The 21462-nt window shown below is 29.7% G+C and overlaps 1 protein-coding gene and 1 long non-coding RNA gene across 2 annotated transcripts in view; one reads left to right on the forward strand and one right to left on the reverse strand.

The window, feature by feature from the left end:
* The window catches only part of LOC136090639 (uncharacterized), a 1151-nt gene extending 1088 nt beyond the window's left edge, over positions 1–63 (forward strand). Inside the window, exon 3 of the long non-coding RNA XR_010643593.1 lies at positions 1–63. This exon is cut by the window's left edge and continues 139 nt beyond it. This is a non-coding gene — a long non-coding RNA (uncharacterized LOC136090639).
* A 15418-nt stretch (positions 64–15481) lies between these two features.
* LOC136091127 (uncharacterized) lies at positions 15482–15933 on the reverse strand. Its single transcript, XM_065818112.1, has 2 exons — positions 15849–15933; positions 15482–15729 (listed from the first exon to the last, which is right to left on the reverse strand). Exons 1-2 carry the CDS (start codon positions 15931–15933, stop codon positions 15482–15484), a joined length of 333 nt encoding a protein of 110 aa, XP_065674184.1.
* Positions 15934–21462: the final 5529 nt, after the last annotated feature.

Genomic DNA, 21462 nt, shown 5'->3' on the forward strand with positions numbered 1-21462 from the left:
AAATGGCGAAGATAATGTCTAGATTATTGTATAACAGTTTTAATATTATCTGATATACATTTCATTTTATTGAATATGTTTTGTTTTTTACCTTGAAAATAAATTTAGCTTGAATGAAATAACAAACACATTTCAGCTTGCATTTGATTAAAACAATTTAAATAGCTTTAATCATACGTCGATTGCAATTGCAATCTTTTTAATACATTAAAAATAAACAAATTTAAAAATTTTTATGTTAACAATGACCTAACTAACTGCGTGCTAGTTACAAGTAGCGTTTATAATTCACTGAACCTAATAAAATATATCGTCGGATAAATGCTGGCTAAACTGCATTGGGCCAATGTAATCGGGCCAATGTATGCCCGGCGGCCATCAAGGAATCGGCCCAACGCTGGATGCCAACGTTGGGCCAACGTTACAAGAAGCATCGGGCCAACGTTGGCCCAACGCTGGTGTGTTAGCTGGGAGACAAGACTACGCCTATGCACCATGATTTTAGCGGGCTTAATTTTCAAATGGGGTATCGTGGAAAAAAAATTGTGGTATTTCTGCCTAGGGCCCTCGAGGATATAAATCCGTCCCTTATAACAGACTAAATATTTATTTTAAACGTTTGATTTTTTCAAGACATTTATATACTGATACATTCAATATATTTATTAGCAAACTTTTCTAAAAATATTCTAAATATTCAAATAAAAAAGTGGTTCATCTAAAGAAAAAAAAGATTTTTTGTTGTTGGTCAAATTCCCCCCCCCCCCCATTCTTCCCCTAGGATAATAAGCTGGATCCGCCACTGCTTTTATAATTGTTATTGATGTTGTTATTATTATTGTGGTTCTTATGTTTATTACTATAAATATTATTTTTATTATTGTAATTACTATTCTTTTAATTATTACTAATTATATATATAAAGATCTATGTTTTTGGTGTTTACTTAAGATTACTAGAATTACTATTTGTAAATATTTACGAAATTATTTTTCAGAATATATATTAGAATATATATATATATATATATATATATATATATATATATATATATATATATATATATATATATATATATATATATATATATATATATATATATATATATATATATATATATATATATACGATTGATTGATTGATTTCAAAATATAAAAAAACGTTTAAAAATTACAAACTACAGTAGAATGAGTTCTGATGTTTATTTAAAATATAAAACATGAAACACAGCTACTAATTTTTAATATACTTATGTAATATTTCAGTCTGATTAGCTTAGAACATTGTCAGAGTAAAATAAAATACAATAAGAATCTCACAAAAAACTTATGTAAAAAACTATATCGAAATCTCAATGATTTTTTTAAAAAGAGGTCTCCAGCTATTTGACGCAGTCTTAACACCGTTGACCTTGTTCAGAAGCGGTCTGAAGTGTCTTATATCGTAATTCGTTTGGACATAATTAATCTCAAGTGACTCTCTTATTTTCCTTTCATGGTAGTTAGAATTAATGTTCTAAATATAACTTTAGCGTTGTATCTCTTGAGCTCTTTCCTTAATTTTGAAATTAAGGAAAAAGCTCAAGAGATACATTTAATTTGGAAAATTTAAATTTCCTATTCTTGGAACCCATGACAGTTTTATTGTTATGTAACCATTTTCTGTTTTATCTTGCAACTACTCCAATAGGATTGTTATTGATTTTGAGATTTTTTGTTATAAGTTCTTTGATCATCTGATCTTTATTTATCATCTCATCTGATCTTTATTTTTGAATTTTATAATTACGAAAATAACTTAATGCTTGAAATTTAACAATTTCGTATTCCTTTTAAAATAAACATTTTAAATAAAATCAATGCATTTTTAAAATGGAAACCTCCATATAACAAGCGTTTTAACAACCTGTTAATGTTAACAGTTTAAGAGTAAAAATTTTCTGGCGCGTTATTCAATTAAAAATTTGATAACATCCAAAAATTTATTAAGGAATTTTTTTTTTCAAGTCTAGAAAAGAAATTTTTTTTAGCATTTTAAAAACTGAATTTTTATAGTAGAAGAAATTGTTTTATGAAATGCTACTATGACATTATTAAAAAAAACTTTTTTTTTAATAAAATTTAGAGGGAGAATTTTTACTAAAAATGTATTTCAAATAAAAGTTTTAAAGAACTTCTACCGTAGAGTATTTTCTTTTTGAGCAGTTGTTTTTACTCTGATCGTGTTTGTGTTTTAAATGAAAGTGTTGTTTGTCTCATTTTAGTAGCCACCATTTTGATTTTGATGTTTAATAATTCTATTACAATTTATTAATATTAACGTCGAAAAAAAAATTCTTAACTTTTTTTAATGACGTTAAAAAATAAGAAGAATATCTTTGCTTTTTTTCCTTTTTTTTAACATCTTCGCTTCCAACAAGGCTCCAAGCAACCATTATTAGAATTGAAAATTTCTGGAAGAGAAACGATGAAGTTTAAAGAGCAAGATAACGATTGACAGAAGACTTGCAAATTATATGAATCAAGAATGCAAGATGAAGGAAGCGAATTTCAAAGAACTGATGTTCGAGAAAAAAAACTAGACGATTAAGAGTTTTTAGAGAACTAAGTAACACTAACAGAAAAAAGATGAGACATAATTAAACGACGAGTAACATGAGAATGAATTTAGTAGAAGTCATAAGAGACGTTGCTCTTTAGAGCAGTGCCCATTATAGTATTTTTAGAAAAGAGAAAGAGATGCACATTACGTCGATCTGATAGTGGTTGGGGGTTAACTGCATGAGCAGGTCCAACTATGTATACAATGTCTTTTTGCACCTTGTCTGTAAGAGAAGGGCATCATTAGAAGATCCACCTCAGATATGGGAACAGTATTCCATACAAGGACGGATTTAAGATTTATAGAGATAAAGAATAGTATCTAGAGTAAGAAAGTGTCGAGCACGGCAAAGAGATGCAACCTTAGCATATGCTCATTTTCTAATAGATTTGATATACAGTTTTCAAGAAAGATCGGAAGTAGGAATTAATCCTAGAGGATGAAGGGTAGATGACTCATAGAATACATTACCGTTCATAAATATAGGAAGATCTTAATTATTGCGATAACGATTGGCTGAAAATAATTGAGTTTTATCTAAATTAAAGTCCACCAGCCACTGTGAGCCCCATGCTGTAGCAGAAGTGAGATCTTTTTTCAGCTCAAATGCCCCTTTCAAGCAATCAGAGAATGTTGGCTTTTTATCATGACAAGAATAAGTGGTAGCATCATTAGCAAACAATGCCACCTTAGATGTGAGAATACCTGGAAGATCATTAATGTAAATTAAAAAGAGTGTAGGGCCAAGAATTGAACCTTGAGAAACCCCTGAGGTTACAGAATATAAAGAAGAGTGTTGTCCATTGAAGACAACTTTTATACTACGATTGGAAAGGAAGGATTCAATAATCTTAAAGATGCTACCAGATATACCGTAAGAAGAAACCTCATGGAGAAGACCAGCATGCCAAACTTTATCAAAAGCTTTAGAAATGTCAAGAGCGATGGCCTTAACCTCTCCACCTCTATCTAATGGTCAATAAAACCTATTGGTTATTACTGTTAGCAAATCATCTGCCGAACAAGAAGATCAAAATCCATATTGATGATCAGAAAGTAAGTTATTAGATTCAAGATGAGAGATTAAGTCTTTGTTAATTAAAGATTCAAAAACTTTGCTTATGATAGGAAGAAGACTAATGGGACGGTAGTCAGGTTGCTTTCCGAAAATTTTGAAAATAGGGATAACAGATGCCACTTTCCAGCATGCCAGAAAACAAGACTCTGATAAACAATTGTTAAATAGTTTTTAAAGTATGGATGGCAGCTCCGGAGAACACTTCTGCAAGACTACAACAGGTATGTTGTCTGGACCACAAGCTGTAGAAGAGTCTAAGCAGGAAATCACTTTTGATAAAGAAGCTGGAGTGATGCAAATGTCAAGCAATTGATCAACCTGTTTGACAGCTATACCAGGTAGAACGCAACTAGTTGTATCAAGAGATGATATTTATGAAAAGTTCACGAAGAAAATCACGGAAAGAGTCCCAGTCAGCTATACTGTAGTTGTAAGAGGTACGATGATATGGGGTTTCAGATGAAGAAGAAGAATTAGATAATAGGTTTAGAGAGATTGTGATTAGAAGCACCTAAGGGTGAACGTGGAGAAACTGAGCACTGACTAGGTATAGAAACAAGACATAAGTCGAGTAGAGAAGATAAATGATTCGGGTTGTCTGGAAAGCAAGCTGGAAAGTTGACTTCTTGAGTTAGAGATTGAGAAAGACGAAATTTGAGGGCTTTAACGCCAGTAGAGTCATTGACACTAGAGTCAAGTCATTTAGTGAATTGAGCATTAAAGTAACCAACAACAACGATATTGGCTTATGGATAAAGAGAGAGGCTTGGTCAATATGATCAGAAATAACATCGAAAAGAGTGCAGTCTTGAGGTGAAGGAGAGAGATATAGAACAAATAGAAAGGCAATAGAGTGAAGTGGTACTAAACGAAAACACATAAAAGAATAGTCTGTCGATTCAAATCAAGTTTCCCGACAAATGGGTAAATTCTTACGAATGTTAATGCCCTGGCCAAGCATGTGGCTATTGAAGTCTTTACGAATTAAAGAAAGATAACCATCAACACTAAAATCACAAGATGAGACGGCTGAACTCATATTAGTCTCACAAAGAGCAAGTAGTTCTCGTGAACATTGCAGGAGATAAGACTCAACAGAAGAAAATTTACTTCAAAGACCTCGAATATTAGTGAATGATAGGTTTAGAGAACTTGGTGATAACGATAGTTTTTTGTGTTTTACAGTTTTTCGTACTTTAGTCATTTTTAACTTTGTTAAAGAACTTGACTCAAAGCATAGATAGTACTCAGTACACTATTTAATAGTTAAATTGCCTCATTACTATTAATAAACCCTAAGTCGTAACAAAGGGTTCCAAATGCGGCCTCAACAATGCTCACCAAAAGTACGAACAGGGACACCATCCATGCGCAACATTGCACTGTTAGCACTAGTCATAATAATAGAGACACGAGCAAAATCCAAGCGTTGAGTCAAGAAGATTCAGCGTTCAACATCCTAAACTGGAAACAATGTGTTAAAAATACATCTGTACCAGCCTTATACAGCGGAGAAAATAGAATTAGCCTCACCATGTGCTGATCCAATATTTTGTAAATCTGTAAACAAGTTTGTGCGGTACAACTTTTGTATCCACACACATATAATTACTGTTACAAACAACAACTTTTTAGATTATAATATAGCATAATTAAATTGCGGAACATTTGATAAAACCATAAAATGTATAATACTTGATATTTGCGGTAACAAATAGAATTAGCCTCATCAATAATTATTTTCAGTTTACTTGTATATTTTGATCTGGTGATACGCATTTGTGAGTTAGTTTTTTATTATTATTTGTAAGTTAAACAAAGACTGTGAAATCAGTGCTCATAAAGTTTTTAACATTTGGTTTTTGATACCTTTATTTGAAATGGGACGTGGTAAGCGTTTAACGAATGAAGAATTAGCAGTAATCAAAGCATACAAAGATACAGGCTTATCTAATCGGGAAATTGCAAAGAAAATTAAAAGATCTCCAAAAGTGGTTAACAATTACTTCAAGATTGGCGTTAATTATGGAGCCTATAAGGGAAGTGGTGGCAAACGTAAAATTGATAATCGTACTAAACGAGTTATTGTACGTCGTGCTGCTGCTCAGCACATGACTGCATCTCAAATTCGTGCTGATTTACAATTACCTGTATCTGTTCAACGTGTGAGACAAATCTTACATGAAGATCCAAACACAGTTTGGAAAAAGCGTAAACCAAAACCAAAACTTACTGCTCGTCATAAAAAAGTTAGATTACAATTTGCGAAAGAACACATGTCTTGGCAAGAAGAGTGGCATCAAGTTCTCTTCAGTGATGAAAAAAAGTTCAATCTAGATGGTCCTGATGGCTATCAATATTACTGGCACGATTTTCGAAAAGAGAAAGAAACTCGGATGAGTCGTAACTTTGGGGGTGGAAATGTTACGGTTTGGGGGGCTTTTTCCTTTGCTGGAAAACTTCCACTGGCATGGATTTCAACAAAAATGAATTCACAGGACTACATTGACTTATTAGAAATAAGTTTACTTGAACATGGTGAGGAATTGATGGGTGAAACTTTCACTTTCCAACAAGATAATGCTACTATCCATAATTCAAAGCTTACAAAAGCTTGGTTTAGAGAAAAAAATATTCACGTAATGGAATGGCCCGCACGTAGTCCAGACCTAAACCCAATTGAAAATCTATGGGGAATACTTTCTAGAAAGGTTTATGAAAATGGTAAGCAATTTGAATGCACTTTGGAGCTGAAAACTCGTATCAGAGAAGCTTGGAATGAAATATCTATAGAAACTATCCAAAATCTTGTGACTAGTATGTCAAACCGCATATTTGAAGTCATTAAAAATTCAGGAAGCTATACTAAATACTAAATGAGCGAAAAAACAAAATATTTTCTTTATTTTTTGTATATAACGCTAATGAGGCTAATTCTATTTTCTCCACAAATTGAATATTTTTAATTTTTTTTTTCCATTTGGAATTAATTAAGCATACCAATTTATAAACTTTTTAGTTGTAGTAGAAGTAACAAGAAATAAAGTAGATTTCATAATTGTTTACCTGCAATTTTTGTTAAATTAGAACAAAAAATAAAGGTGAGGCTAATTCTATTTTCTCCGCTGTAGATGAAGCAGGGGTGCGAGGCTGTAAACAGATAAAATCTGTTTACCCCTTAGAATCTGTTTACCCCTTAATTTTATCGCCATTTTATGGCCATTTTCGAAAAGCATATTTATTATTAATTGTATTTCGTCTTGAAGGTATTTTGAGGAACAAACTTTTAAGGCTCTTGATATAAAACCTTTAAAGAAGTTTTTGCAGGATTAATGTTTGAATTCGATTTTATTTGTATATTCGTAATTGCGGATTTTCGATCAATTTTTAAGTCATAGTGGATATTGTTTGTAGTTATTACTGTTATATCTAGAAAGTTTAACTCCTTCCTTTAGTTTTCTATTTTTGATGTGTTTTGAATTGCGGGATCTTGTTGATTTAACAGTTTTGTCGTGTTTTTCTGATGATTCAAATCTCGCATGGTTTTCATCTACATACCGTTTGAATGACTTCGGTGAGAATAAGTTTATTTCCGCAAGCCTCAAAGTTTTTGTTTCTAAATGTTGCAAAAATTCCTCTGCAACAACGACCATAAGTGATAGCCCAATAGGGTCAGAATTTGGTATAGTTCTAATTACGTTTTTATATAAAAAGTAGCATTGGCTTAGGCAGACTTCAATTAGTTGATGAATATCAGTAAGAGTTAACTTAGTTCTTTTTGCGAGATCATTTTTATCATTGTTGAGTATGTCAATATTTACAGGAATCGCTCTGTCATATGGAATCGAGGGCTACAAAGCTATCACATTAAACGAGACTTGAATTTCATTAGGGTTTTCACGTCTTCATTTTTTCACGAAGCAAAAACCTGGGTTACTTCATAACCCAGGTTTTTGCTTCGTGAAAAAATAAAGACAAGTTCAGTAACCTTGTTTTATTTTTATTTAAAATTAGTTGTATTATTTTAACAAGTTATTTTGAAGAACCATAATAACCATATAAGGCCATATATATAAACCATAATCCATGATAATTATTTTAATCCATGATAATTTATTGATAAAATATTGGAGAAACAAAAAAGAAATAAGAGAGTCACTTGAGATTAATTATGCGCAAATTAACGAATTACGAGATAAGACACTTCCCACCGCTTTTGAACAAGGACAACGGCGTTAAAACTGCGTCGAATAGCTGAGACCTCTTTTTAAAAAAATTTATTATTACTTAAAAAATAAAAATTTGTTTTAAATAATTATTTTTTAAACAGATTTAGTACTTCGTTAAATATTTATTTTTAAAACAGATTTAACAATTTGACACTATTTAGAATAATAACTTTAACCATGCACAATATTACATATGATAGATAATAAGGCAATAATAAGTACTTAGCTGTTTTTTAGAAATTGAAACAGCTGAGTTCTGAAACAATTGAGTTATTGAAAACTTAGTTATTGAAACAATTTGGTTCTGACGTTATAATACTAGAAGATGTTATGGAGAAACTAATCTCCCCTATCAAATAATAAAAGTAGAAATTTATTTTTGTGCCTACATTTAGAAATCACCCTGTTTGTTTAGCTGGTTGTCTTCTCTGTAAAATAATATTTTGAATTTCTAATTTAAATATAAATTTGAATAGACATCACAACAAGAGTTTAATTTATATAATTAAATGAAAACTTTTATAATGGATGTAACTCTTTATTTTTACATTAATTTTTATTACAATATTTCAACTCTCGTTATCATGTATAATATAAATTAAAAAAATCCAATTTCTTTTGATTCAAATATCGAAACATAGGTATCCAAAACTAAGTCGTAGTTTACCAATTGTCATCATTATTCCAATGATATACTTTATATAAACTAGATGTCTAACTTCGATCCGAAAAGTGAAGACCTTTTTACAAATGGCGGATAAAATTTATCCGCCATCGGTAAAATGGTCAAATATGATTTAACTTTTCTTTTCTTAAATGAAATAAAAATATTTTAAATATAAATTCTATTTATGTAAAAGCGTTAAGAGGAAATTCGAATACTTGTAAAATGATAATTTATGATTCCTAAATTCCTTTCCGATTAAACAGGAATAGAAGTTTTGATTAGAAAAGTGAAACGACAGACGCTTTTAAAGCATTTTTTTGAACCATAATACTTTTTAATAAACATCATATATATATATATATAAATAATCAATAAACATCAAATAAATATAAAAAAACTTATAAAAAAAACTTTTATAACTATTTTATAGTTATTAAAACGTGTTTTTGAATCATCTTTAATTTATTGGGAATTTTTGACTTGCATTTTAACCTATATATATAGCAAAAAATTTGACGTTAAACAATATGAAGGAAAAAGAAGCCAAGCAAAACATCAATATTCAAAAAATGAATTAATTCTTTTAAGAAAAAGTTTATTATGTTAAAATATTACTAAGAAAATATTAAATAGTACTAGAGGCCTTTCAGTATTAATCATCAGTAGTACTATTATATATTTGTAAAAAGTTGTATAATAGAAATATTTAATTGCGGTTTTGTAACTATGAGTTACCATTGTTATGTTATTATAAAAGGAAGTATTAGTTGAAGGTGTCATGTTTTTGTTTTTGAAAATAATTTTCAACAATCAAAAACAGGTCATCAAATTATTTTCATTTTTTACTTCGAGAAAAACAAAAAGCTGAAAGAATGGCTCCATAGTTTTATTGTGTACTTTCTTGCAATCATATACATGATTCGAATCTATCTGTTGAATTGCCAGTTTTGCAACTGGAAATATGTGCATTTGTGCGGTTTCTTAAATTGTTTGTTTTTCCAGTATAAGTAGATAGTCCATTACATGATAAGCATTTTAGATTAAAAATGACATTTTTCTATTACATGTAATGGGACTTTTAATGTTCCAAATAGTGCCATTGGATTTCTCAAATTTATCTACTTCTTTTAAATATAACCGGCAGATTTTACATCGACTTGCATTTGAGTAGTCCCATTTTCTTGACAGATGCCGTAGAGTGAAATTTTGAGCACGTTATTTGCTTCAGTAAGTTTGGTGGTTGTTTGCAGACAATTACTGGTTGAATACTTGAAATAACTTTTTTAAATCTTTCATTTTCAGATAAACTAAGTAAAAGGTTAGGTTTAATTAAAATTGGTTGACAGTTTAAAATACTATAGAATGTTGATTACAAAGGAAAAACTTATTTTTATTGTTTCATTGGCGTTGGCCCTTATAACTTTGCATTATGAAACACTTTTGCTATTACATAATCAGGGAAATGACACTCTTTAACCATAATTTAAGTTCCGCTAGACGTAGTTTTTTTGTAGCATAATCAGACCTAAAAACGATTATTCTTTTAGGAAGGTTATAAGGCATTTTCTTTTTTATATGATACGGATGATGACTGTTAAAGTTTAAATAGTCATGAGTGTTTGTTTCTTTATAAAAAATATCCGTTTTAATGTAAAAATTAATTGAACCATGTAATTCTGTAAGGGACATTTGGAACTTAGCATTATCTAGATATTTTGGCAATATGTTGAAACCATCGTAAACTTATCTAAATTAGAACCGTTCAATAATTTTAACTCCTTCTTTGGAAAAGTATTTCGGTGAAATTTTCCGAAAAAGCATTGTTTTTCTAAATAACTAATTGTGAGACAAGCAGTCTGGTGCGAAATCTGTACCCATGGCTGTTCCTGTGATTTGGGGATATATATATATATATATATATATATATATATATATATATATATATATATATATATATATGTATATATATATATATATATTTATATATATATAATATATATATATATATATATATATATATATATATATATATATATATATATATATATATATACATATACATATTTATATTTATATATATATATAATATATATATATATATATATATATATATATATATATATATATATATATATATATATATATATATATATATATATAAACAACTTAATTAAGCTAGTTAAGCTAATTAAGTTTTAAGCTTAAATTAAGCTAATGAAGAACATTTCATTTTCTACAATTCAAAACAATTTTCAAAAGTAATTGCAAACTGACATTGTAAAAATAACATCTTTAAGTAATGTTTTCGTCTTTGCTGTTAAACCAAGAAACCTTTATAAGCTAGATAAACCTTCGTATCATAAACTTTATACTGAAAATATTACTAAAACCTATAAAAAATCTGATATCACACAATATAACATTATTAACACAGATGCTAAAATCATAGCAAAAGACTTGGGCATAGATGATTGGCACGAGCATCAAGCCATGAATACAGCATTCATTACCTTAAAAAGTCATAAGGATAATTGCTCCAACAATACACAGTGCTGATTAACAAATCAAGCTAAACCTGAACTTGGAAAAGTAAGTAAAAATTTATTGGATGATATCAATAGTAAAGTTAGGAATGCACACCAATGGCACAGCACAAATGACGTCATAAAATGGTTCAAATCCATACCCAACAAAAAATAAATGTACTTTCATTCGGTACGATACTGACGTGTTTTACCCTTCAATTTCGAAACAACTTCTTCAAAATTCCTGATAAATCACTCGAAATTATTTACCATACCAGGAAATCTTTACTTTTTTTAGGAAATATTATGTGGATTTAAAAGTCAGTGGACCCTAATTTCAATGTCACCATGGATAGTTTTGACGGAGCCGAATTATGCTAATTTCTTGGTCTCTATATCTTATACACCATTGTCAATGAATATCACAATGAATAAGTCTTAATACTACCGGTCCATATAGAGATGATGGTCTTTGCTGCTTCTATAATATCAGTGGTCCTCAATTGGAAAAAAATAAAGAAAAACCTATAAAAATTTTTAAAGACAATTTTAATCTTAACACCACTATCAGACCAAACTTATAAACCGCAAATTTTCTTGATATCACATTTGACCTTTCTGAGAACTCTTTTAAACCTTATAGAGAATCAGCAGATAATCCTTTATATATTAACATCAATTCTTATCATCCACCAAGTATTATTAAATCGGTACCTTAAAATGATCTAATCATCAGTAATATTTCTTCAAGCAAAGAAGCTTTTGATAGAACCGCACTATTTTATAATAACGCTCTCGATTCTTGTGGATTCAAAGATTAGATCAATTTTATTCCAAATCTCCAGAAATATAATAGAAAATCACGACAAAGAAACATTATCTGGTTTAACTCACCTTATTTGCTCAACGTCAGAACAAACGTAGTAAAAATATTTTTGAGTAAAATTGATAAATATAAATTAAAGGCCACAAATTTCACAGACTTTTTAATCGAAACATTTTTGAGGTTAGTTAGAGCTGCCTTCCAAACATCAAGAGTATTATTACTTCTCATGATAAAAAAATATTATTTAATTCTTATGAAAATGCCAATCAATTATGCAATTATCGACAAACGCCTTACGCCCACTCAATGGAAAATGCCTTACAAAAAATCTTATCTTTATTTGTAACATAAAAACTCACCAAGAAGAAGAAGGATATTATTACATTGGGTTTATTGAGAAAATTTTTAATGGCATATGGTATAAACATAAAAACTCCTTTGTTTATGAAAGTAAGGCCAACTCCACTGAAAATGCAAATATCAAGCTATAGAACCTATATTAAAATGGAATATTCTCGATCAAGTGGAGCCATTCAAACCTGGTGGTAAATTTTGCAATTTATGGTTGATAGAAAAATATCACACTATTACATCACCATTAAATTTGCTTAACAAACCAATCGAGCATGCGTCAAAATGCCGCCATGATAATAAATTTTTAATAAAGAACTTTAATGTCATCAAAGCGGACACTCCATAGCATTTTTTGCATTTAATTTTTGTCGTTACTTTTTGTTGTTATTACATCTGATAATAGCTACTGCGTGAAACTTTTAGTTAAGTAATTGAAATATATCTTAATAATTACTCGGTTGGGGAATAAGTTCGTTTGGTTTTTTTGAAAGAGCTTTCTGTAAACTAGAAACAATAGCTATAACAATAAATTAACCAATTATGTATTCGCCGTTACTGTTTACAATCTCCTCCCTCTCTCGACTAATTTGTTGCTGCCGCTTTGCCAAAAATTTTGAGGTCCTCTTCGCCATCGAAATTAATCGCCCCCCCCCCCTCATTTGATTCGACAAGGAACGAAAAAAGTGATAATCTGTTGGCCAAGATCCGGAGAGTACGGCGAATGTTGAAAAACCTCCTATTCAAGCTCTAGGAGTGCGGTTTTGACGACTTGAGCTACATGAGGTCTGGCGTTGTCGTGGAGCAAGATGACTTGGTCTTGTCAGTCATTTTTTTTTAGTCGCATAGCCTCATTTACGCGGCGTAGATGTGCAATGTAGAGCTCCTTGTTGATTCTTGTGTTCCTTTTAAGCATTTCCCAATTTATCATGCTTTCGCAGTCCCACCAAACGCAGATCATGGTCTTTTTTGAGTGGAGATCTTGCTTGACTCTAAGCGTTTGAAAACGATTTTCCTTGTTGACTTTGTTAAGCTTGTGAGGCACACAGGCTCCGAGCTTTTCTGAAAATCCCATTGAGTGTAGATGATTGAGGATCGTCTTATGATCACAGTTCATTTTTCCGGCCAATTCACGACTTGTTTGGTGACCATCTACCTTCAAAAGTATCTTGAGATGCTCCTCACCAAATTCTTTGGGTTGTCCGCTGCGAGGAATGTCTATGAGGTCAAAGTCGTTGTTTTTGAACTTCGCAAACCATTTCTGTGCTGCTCGCTCACCTGACACTTTCTCCATACACGTTGCATATGTCACGAGCGGCTTCAGCTACTTTTTGACCGCGATGAAAAGCGAAGAAAAGTAGGTATCAAAAATGCTGATTTTTGCCACCTGGGTATCCCATTTCTAAGGGTGGAAAATCTTTCCACACTTGGAAATGGAATACGCATGTGGTCAAACATTTTTTAAAATCTTAATGATTGAAGTTGAAGTTATTGCTTGTTCTAAATTTTTAAAATCATGTTCTGAGTATTGCATGTCAGAAAACCATATATCAGACCAAGTTGATGCAATGAAGTCACAAATCAAGCGTCATTTACTTTAGTAATATCATATAAATAATCCCACTTTTCTTCAAGAAATTGTTTAGATTTTTGAACTAAATTATATTTTTTATGAGAACTTCCAATTTTTTTGTTATAGACCTTTCATTTACTTTTGGTAAACTAAGCTTGAGCCATAAATCAGATAATTCTGCGCCAACTCTTTTACATCTCGAATAAACTGACTTCTCTAAAACCGACCAATAGCAGAATAAGCTTTTGGCAATTTATTCAAATTATCAAGTGGCTCTAAAACTTTGGGTATGTAAGATCTTGTTGATTTTTATTTCTCAAAGTGTACTAGATTTTGAGACCAAGCTTTGATATTTTCAGGTTTTTCAGCTCTTTGCGAGCTTATTCTTGACATTTCTAAATTATAAAGTATACGTTCATTATAATTGTAAGTTACATATGAAGCTTAAGATTAAATCTATTTTACATTTTAGGCACACATAAAGTGTGTCATTAGTAAACACAAAATAATCACCTTGATTTGAAGACGCTTATTTTGACAGCAAACGACAATTAAAGATTACACATGCAGAAGCAATTATTATTTGATGAATTTAAACGATTTATACATAAAATTATATATATATTACCATTATTTGTATCATGCAAAACAATAAAAAATGTATAAAAAACGCAAAAAAAGGTTTCCTTTTTAGCTTGATAAAAAAAAAATTAAAAAAAAAAACGTTTCTACGGTAGATGTTTTTGCAACCAAATATCTAAAAGCATGTATTTCTATAAATAAATTTAATAATGTCAGCTTTTAGAAATATATCCATTCATTTTTAAGTGAAAAAAATTCAAAAGTCAACCCCCTAATATATATTTCTGTTAAATTTGCGTACAAATTGTTCTCGTTTACCACATCGAGCTGAACGAATGACAGGTTTAGTTTAATGATGGTAAGACCTTTAATAATGCCAGTTAATGATGGTAAGACCTTTATCGATTTTAAACTTTTGAATTAAGTCTCCTCTTATTCTACAATCCTCTAGTTTTTTAATTTGAAACATGATGCATCTCTCTGTGAAACCAAGATGTTTGCATATGGTTGGGACTTTTGTAGATCGGCTTTGAATTTTCTCAATAATCTTTATATCTTTTATTTTATAGGGTGACAAAGCACTGATTGCATATTCAACTTGGTCGTAACACTAAATCCCATGATGTAAACGTTTTTTTTAACATATTAAGCATTCTGTTAGCTTTATTACTAGCAAGGATAACTTGATGAAAATATTTAGCACCACTTGAAATGAGTATACCAAGATCGTTTTCTGCATCTGATTTTTCCAAATCGTAATTTAAATACTTGGTTGAATCTTGAAGTGAATAGTTTGAGTGCGGTTTGTTTCTTTCCATAATTCCCATATGCATAACTTTACATTTTTCTAGTTTCAGCTTCATTAAGCAAACTTTTGTCCATTCAATGATTTTATTTAAATCAGTTTGAATGTCACTGTTATCATTAGGAATACTTTTTACTCGTAGCTCATTTATTAACTTATAATCATATGCATATAGTTTACTGAGACATTTTAAATTGTCAGGCATGTCATTGATGTAAATTATGAAAAGTATTGGGCCTAAAACTTAACCTTGTGGGACATCGCTAGTAACGTAAGCCCAATCAGATATGTGTTCTCCACTTACTAATCTCTGTTTTCTATTAGCGAGAAAGTTTTTAATCCAATCAAGAAGATCTACAATTATTCTATAAGCTTTCAGCTTGAGAATTAATAATGTGTGAGAGATTGTGTCAAAAGCTTTTAAAAAGTCCAGATATATCACATCTACTACATTTTTGTCAGCTAGGCATTTTGTAACATAATCATTGGATACTAATAAGTTTGTAACACATGCTTTATTCTTTACAAAACCATGTTGAGATTGAGACAATAAATTTAGTTTTGAGAGATTATTTCGATGTCATTGTTTACTAAGCTTTCCATTAATTTACATGGAATAGATGTGAGAGAAACTGGTCTATAATTACTTGGTTCATTTGTATCACCTTTTTTTAAATATTGAAGTTGCATTTGCATTACGCTATGCATGAGTAATCAATCTTTCTGATAGTGATTTGTTGAATATAATTGTTAGAGGTTTAGATAATACATTGCCACATTGTTTTATACATCATTGGGTGGATGTTGTCCGGTCTGGGTGTTTTATTTGGGTTTAAATTTTCGATTTCATCTATTGAAAAATGAAGACTTGATTAACGCTCAGTTGTACGATCTGAAAGTAGTGAAGAATCTTTGCTAACTGAATAGTTATTGAAGACTGATTTGAAATAATCATTTAATGTGTCAGCAATGAATCTACCATTTGTACCAGTAACTCCACGTTTATTACGAATTGATTTGATGTCTGATTTTGCATGAACTTTTAGCATAACTAAACAAACGTTTGGGATTTTTTGTATCAAAAGCTAAACTATGTTCAAGTTTTTTAATAGTTAATCTTTTTTGTATTTGTAGAGAAGATTTTATTTTTTTATATTGTTCAACGAGCTTTTTTTATATTATTCCACTTTGAAATTTGACTTTTACGCAATAATCTATTTTTTTTATTTATGAGCATTAAAAGTGTACGATTGAGCCAAAGAGGTGTATTTTTATTTTTGCATATCACTTTTGGTACAAACGTATTTGTTATGTAGTTATAATGATTCAAAAATAAGTTGTAACTGTCATTTATATTTAAGTTGCTTAACTCTTTTAACCAATCTATATTTTGAAAATATTTAATGATAAAATTGAAATCACTTTTATGGTAATTTTACATGAATGTTAAATAATTAGTTTCATCTTCATTACATGATAAATTGTAATTAAAATTTAGTAACAAATGGCCTTGACTAACTAATCCAAGTGGTGGTAAATTTTCTATGTGTTTGATTCGGTCTGATGATTCATTTATGACAAGATACAATATATTCTTAGGCATTTTATTTTCTTGGATGAATGTTGGAAACATTAAATTTTGAATGATATTTATATTGTTAATAAGATCTACAACTCTAGCACCAATGCTGTTTTTATTACCATTAATTTAAACAGAACCATCTTCATACCATTTGATGTATGGAAAATTGAAATCACCACATGAATATACCGGTGTATATTTTTCTGCATAACTCATTTTTTGCTGTTTGTATACTTTGAATTATTTCATCATCAGCTTGGCTTGGCATTTCAAGGTTAGTGTTAATTGATTTTTTGGCATTGTAAATAGCTTTTGATTTTGACGGCGGACGATAAGTACAGTCAAGTTTAATAGTTTTAACTCCATACTTGATAAGGCACCGAATTTGTTCAGATTTTCTAATAACCATAGATGAGTTTTTAGTTTCAAATGATTATATATTGTCATTAACATTGCTACACCAACCGCTATTATTTCTGTTTGAAATGTTGTAATTTCTGTTAAATTTGTGTAAATAATAATTTTCAATATTCACTAAAGAATCTTCTTTGAACCAAGTTTCCGTGATAAATAAAATATGAGATTTGTATGTTGAAGCTAATAATGATAATTCAATTACTTCATCTGAATTTAATGAGGTAGCATTTGTATAAAGGCACTTTTAATTGGTTATTATTTTCTTCCTCAAATATTTGATTTGTTTGACATATATTCTTTTTATTACTTTTTGAAAATTTGAGATTTTGTTTTTTTGAGCTTAATATTAATCTGCTACTACTCTTATTGGGATGGGTGGTAATCAATTCGTCTAAGTTCTCCATTTCTGATTCCGTAGTAAAACTTATTTCCATTACTCTCTCCGAAGCGAAGCCTCCTTTCTGAACCATTAACTACATTAGAAAGTTCCTTATTTTTATTATTTCTTTCTTCTCTTAGTGTACGTTCAAATGCTTGCTCAGTTGGTGTCTTGTCCTTGTTTAAATATATTTATTGTACTTTTTAAATCGATTTTTTGCATTTATAAGGACACACTTTTTAGTTTCTTGATCGAGTAATTCTACCATAAGCAAATCACTAGATGGCAAAGATAGAATTATCATAAAGATGGAACTATCATGGGCTATCGTATAATTTATTGTTAATAATTATAGTATTTAGAGTTTTTCTTAAATTACCTTGAAATATGGTAGGCTTTACTAGAATTATTGTTCTCTCACACAGGTGCATACGAACTTACATATATACACATAAATATACACATAAATATACACATTCATACTCAATATATTTTACAAAGTATATTTCAGTAAACAATATATTACATTATTAAAGAAAAACTTTACAGAATTAGTACATAAGAACACAGTATATGTTTATAATATATAATAACTTTGATAATAAAGTATTTTTCTGGAAAACACGAAATAAGAAAACTCAAAATCAAAATTTTAAAAAAACATAGGTATTTCATCAATTGAAAATATAATATTTTTTAGTTTCAGTTCAAAGGAGGGATAACTAAATTTCTTAAAAACATTAAAATTTTTTGAAATTATTCCACAGAAAAGCTCCACGAAACGAGATGCAAAACTTTCCAAAATTTGTATGGTAAGAAGGTTGTCGAATAGCTTTATCATTTCTTAAGATATATTTGTTCTTTTATTTCAAAGTAAATAAACTTTGAAAGGGTTCAGGAGATAAACTGTTTTACATTTATACATGAAACAAAGAACATTGAAAATTTTCAGCTCGTATATAGTAAAAACATTCATGTCAATTAGGAGAGGCTTGGCATGAGTAAAACGATCCCTAAAATTAATAAGGCGTGCAACATGTTTTTGTTGACGATATAGAGGTTCAAGTTTACTTTTATTTGTACTACCCCACGCAACATTTGCATAATTTAGGTGGCAATGGATAAAATGAATGATATAGTCTTGTTTTATATAATATTCCGATACTTTTGGATACTTTATTACCCAAGTTTTCTATGTGTTTTTTCCATGAGAGTTTTTCATCAATATAAACGCCTAAATATTTGGTAAACCTTACTTGTTTTATTAGAGTATTGTCAATAAAAAGAAAAGGCATGTCATTTGGCAGTGAGTGTTTTTTAAAATGATGGTGGAAGAAAATCCATTTGGCTTTATCAATATTGAGAGATAATTTATTTGTCTTGAACCAATCAGAGATTTTAATTAGTTCGTTGTTCATGTTTTCAAATAGATAATTTATGTTGTTGTGAGATAAAAACAGATTAGTGTCATCTGCGAATATAATGGTCATTACGTTTGAGGCTTTATAGAGGTCATTGATGTAAATAAGAAATAGTAAGGGTCCTAGTATTGATCCCTGGGGTACTCCACATGTTATATCAAGCAAATTACTATGCCAATTTGAATCAACGTAGACATATTGCTTGGGATTATTTAGATTTTAATCCATTTTAGAACATTACCAGTTATTCCATAATATTGTAACTTTTTTATAAGAATTTCATGATCTACGGTATCAAATGCTTTTGCTAAATCTATGAAAACTCCCAAAGTATATTGGGAGTTTTCAAATGATTCAGTTATACTTCTTGAAAACTCGATAACTGCATGTTCCGTAGAATTATTTTTTTTAAAACCACATTGGTTGATATATATGAGATTATTATTTAATAGGTGATTATATATTCTATGATAAAAATTCTTTCTAAAACTTTTGAGAAAATGGAAAGAATGGATATAGGACGGTAATTGCTAATATTAGTTAAATCTCTTCCTTTAAATATTGGTATAACCTTTGCTATTTTTAATTGATTAGGAAAAATTCCTTGTCTGATGGGACATGAAAATATCCTAAAAATAATATTTCTTAAGACATCAAATGAATTAATAACAATGTTTCCATTGGTATCATCATCGCCAACGGCTTTGTTAGGTTTGAACTATAGCTTACCATATAACAGGTCGTGCCAACGCGCGGCTTGCGTGAAAAACTGGAGGCATGATTAAAAATATTACTTCGCAGCAATTTACATTTTCAGTAAGGTGATTTTCGCATAAATATAATATTTGTATGATATATCTACTAAAAGTAACTTATAAAAAATGAAAAGATGAATTTATCATTCTTTTTTTTTTTAATTTTTTTTATAACTAACATTGTAATATAACTAACAAAAAACATAACAATTTTGAATTAGCTTAAATGTATCTAAAACTAATTATGTTTAAACAATTTAGTATATATAGATTTATATTTTGCTATAATTTAATATGAGCATTTACGACAAAACTTGTTAATGGGCTTTTTAAGCATTAAAAATAAGTTTTTGAGAAAAAAGAGATAAAATCTTTAGAGAATAAAAAGTAAATACAAGCCTTTTAGATTTTTTACTGCACACTTTTTTACAGTTGTTGTTAAAAACATTGCAAACATTTTTACTTTGCGCTGAGTTTTATCAACTTCTGCTCTGGCTCCTTGTGTAAACGAGGTAAATAGAGTCGATAATTATTATTAAATAAAATATTTGTCATTGTTATTCCATGATGCCTTTGCATATCTAATGAATGAAATTCTGATAGAATCATAAGGACGTTACACAGTGATGACCGACAAGTGTCATTATATACTTCATAAAAAAGAATGTAACAGTAAGTTGCCCATTGACTAATTTGTCACCAGGAATTGTTAAACCTCCTCAATTTATGTTCTTTACAAAATTTTCATACGCTTCATAGAAATAAAAGGTGTCATATGGATTTTCATCTTCACGATAATGTACCCAGCAATATAAACTAATGACATTTTAATATCAACAGTCAATGAATCACACAGAGCAAGTAAATTAAATAAAGTGGCAAATACCCTCGCTTGGTAAAAATTTATATTTTGGACAAGAGTGATCTGAACCTAGATTGGCTAACACATCTGAACTTTTCTCAAACTTTAATAGCAACTTTGTACAATATATAGTTACTTTTTCAAGAACTTGTTGAACGGAAATAAAGCAAGCTTTTCTAATGGATCTGTTCTAAAGTTGCCTAATAATACATACTGATGAGTTGTATCTAAAAGATATTTTGACAATTAAAATTCAACAGATTTAGAGATAAAAATAATCGTCCCTTCATTTTCATGTAGGTCTGGATGACATTTTAACGGGTGATGCGGAAGTTATCGGACAAATCCTAATTTCATTAATTGAGCATAATAATTTGTTTTTGTGGTTTTATGCGTAGACATAAACGTTCTATAAAGTATAAACTTTATTATTTGAAACACAATTATTTAAAATGAGGTTAAATGCAGCTAAACGAGAATCTTTTCGAAAGCGACTAAAAATATTTTTTGTAATAAACCTAATATAAAAAAAAAAAATCGTAAATCATTTTGAAAAGGAAGGATTTGCTCGAAGTACAATACAGTCGTCCCCCGGTTAACGAACCCCCCTGTTAGCGAACTTTCGGTTAACGAACCGAAAGTTTGCCTAAAATCCTCCCCCGGTTAAGAACCGGAACTCGGTTAACGAACCAATTTTCTTGTTGAGTTTTCTTTCAAGTTCAATTTTCAATTTTTTGGTAAAAAATTTGACAAGGATTTTTCATGTTCAATTTTCAATTTTTTCGTAAAATTTTGACAAGCATTTTTCA

The sequence above is a fragment of the Hydra vulgaris genome, chromosome 14, assembly GCF_038396675.1.
Source record: "Hydra vulgaris chromosome 14, alternate assembly HydraT2T_AEP".
In the NCBI taxonomy this organism is placed as follows: domain Eukaryota; kingdom Metazoa; phylum Cnidaria; class Hydrozoa; order Anthoathecata; family Hydridae; genus Hydra; species Hydra vulgaris.

Excerpts from the sequence above, each read along its gene's own strand:
- LOC136091127 (XM_065818112.1), bottom strand. The coding sequence starts at position 15,933 with ATGCAAATGCAACTTCAATATTTAAAAAAAGGTGATACAAATGAACCA. Across the intron at positions 15,730-15,848 it reads TTCTCTCACATCTATTCCAT|TATCCAATGATTATGTTACA; the intron begins GTAAATTAATGG and ends CAAACTTATTAG.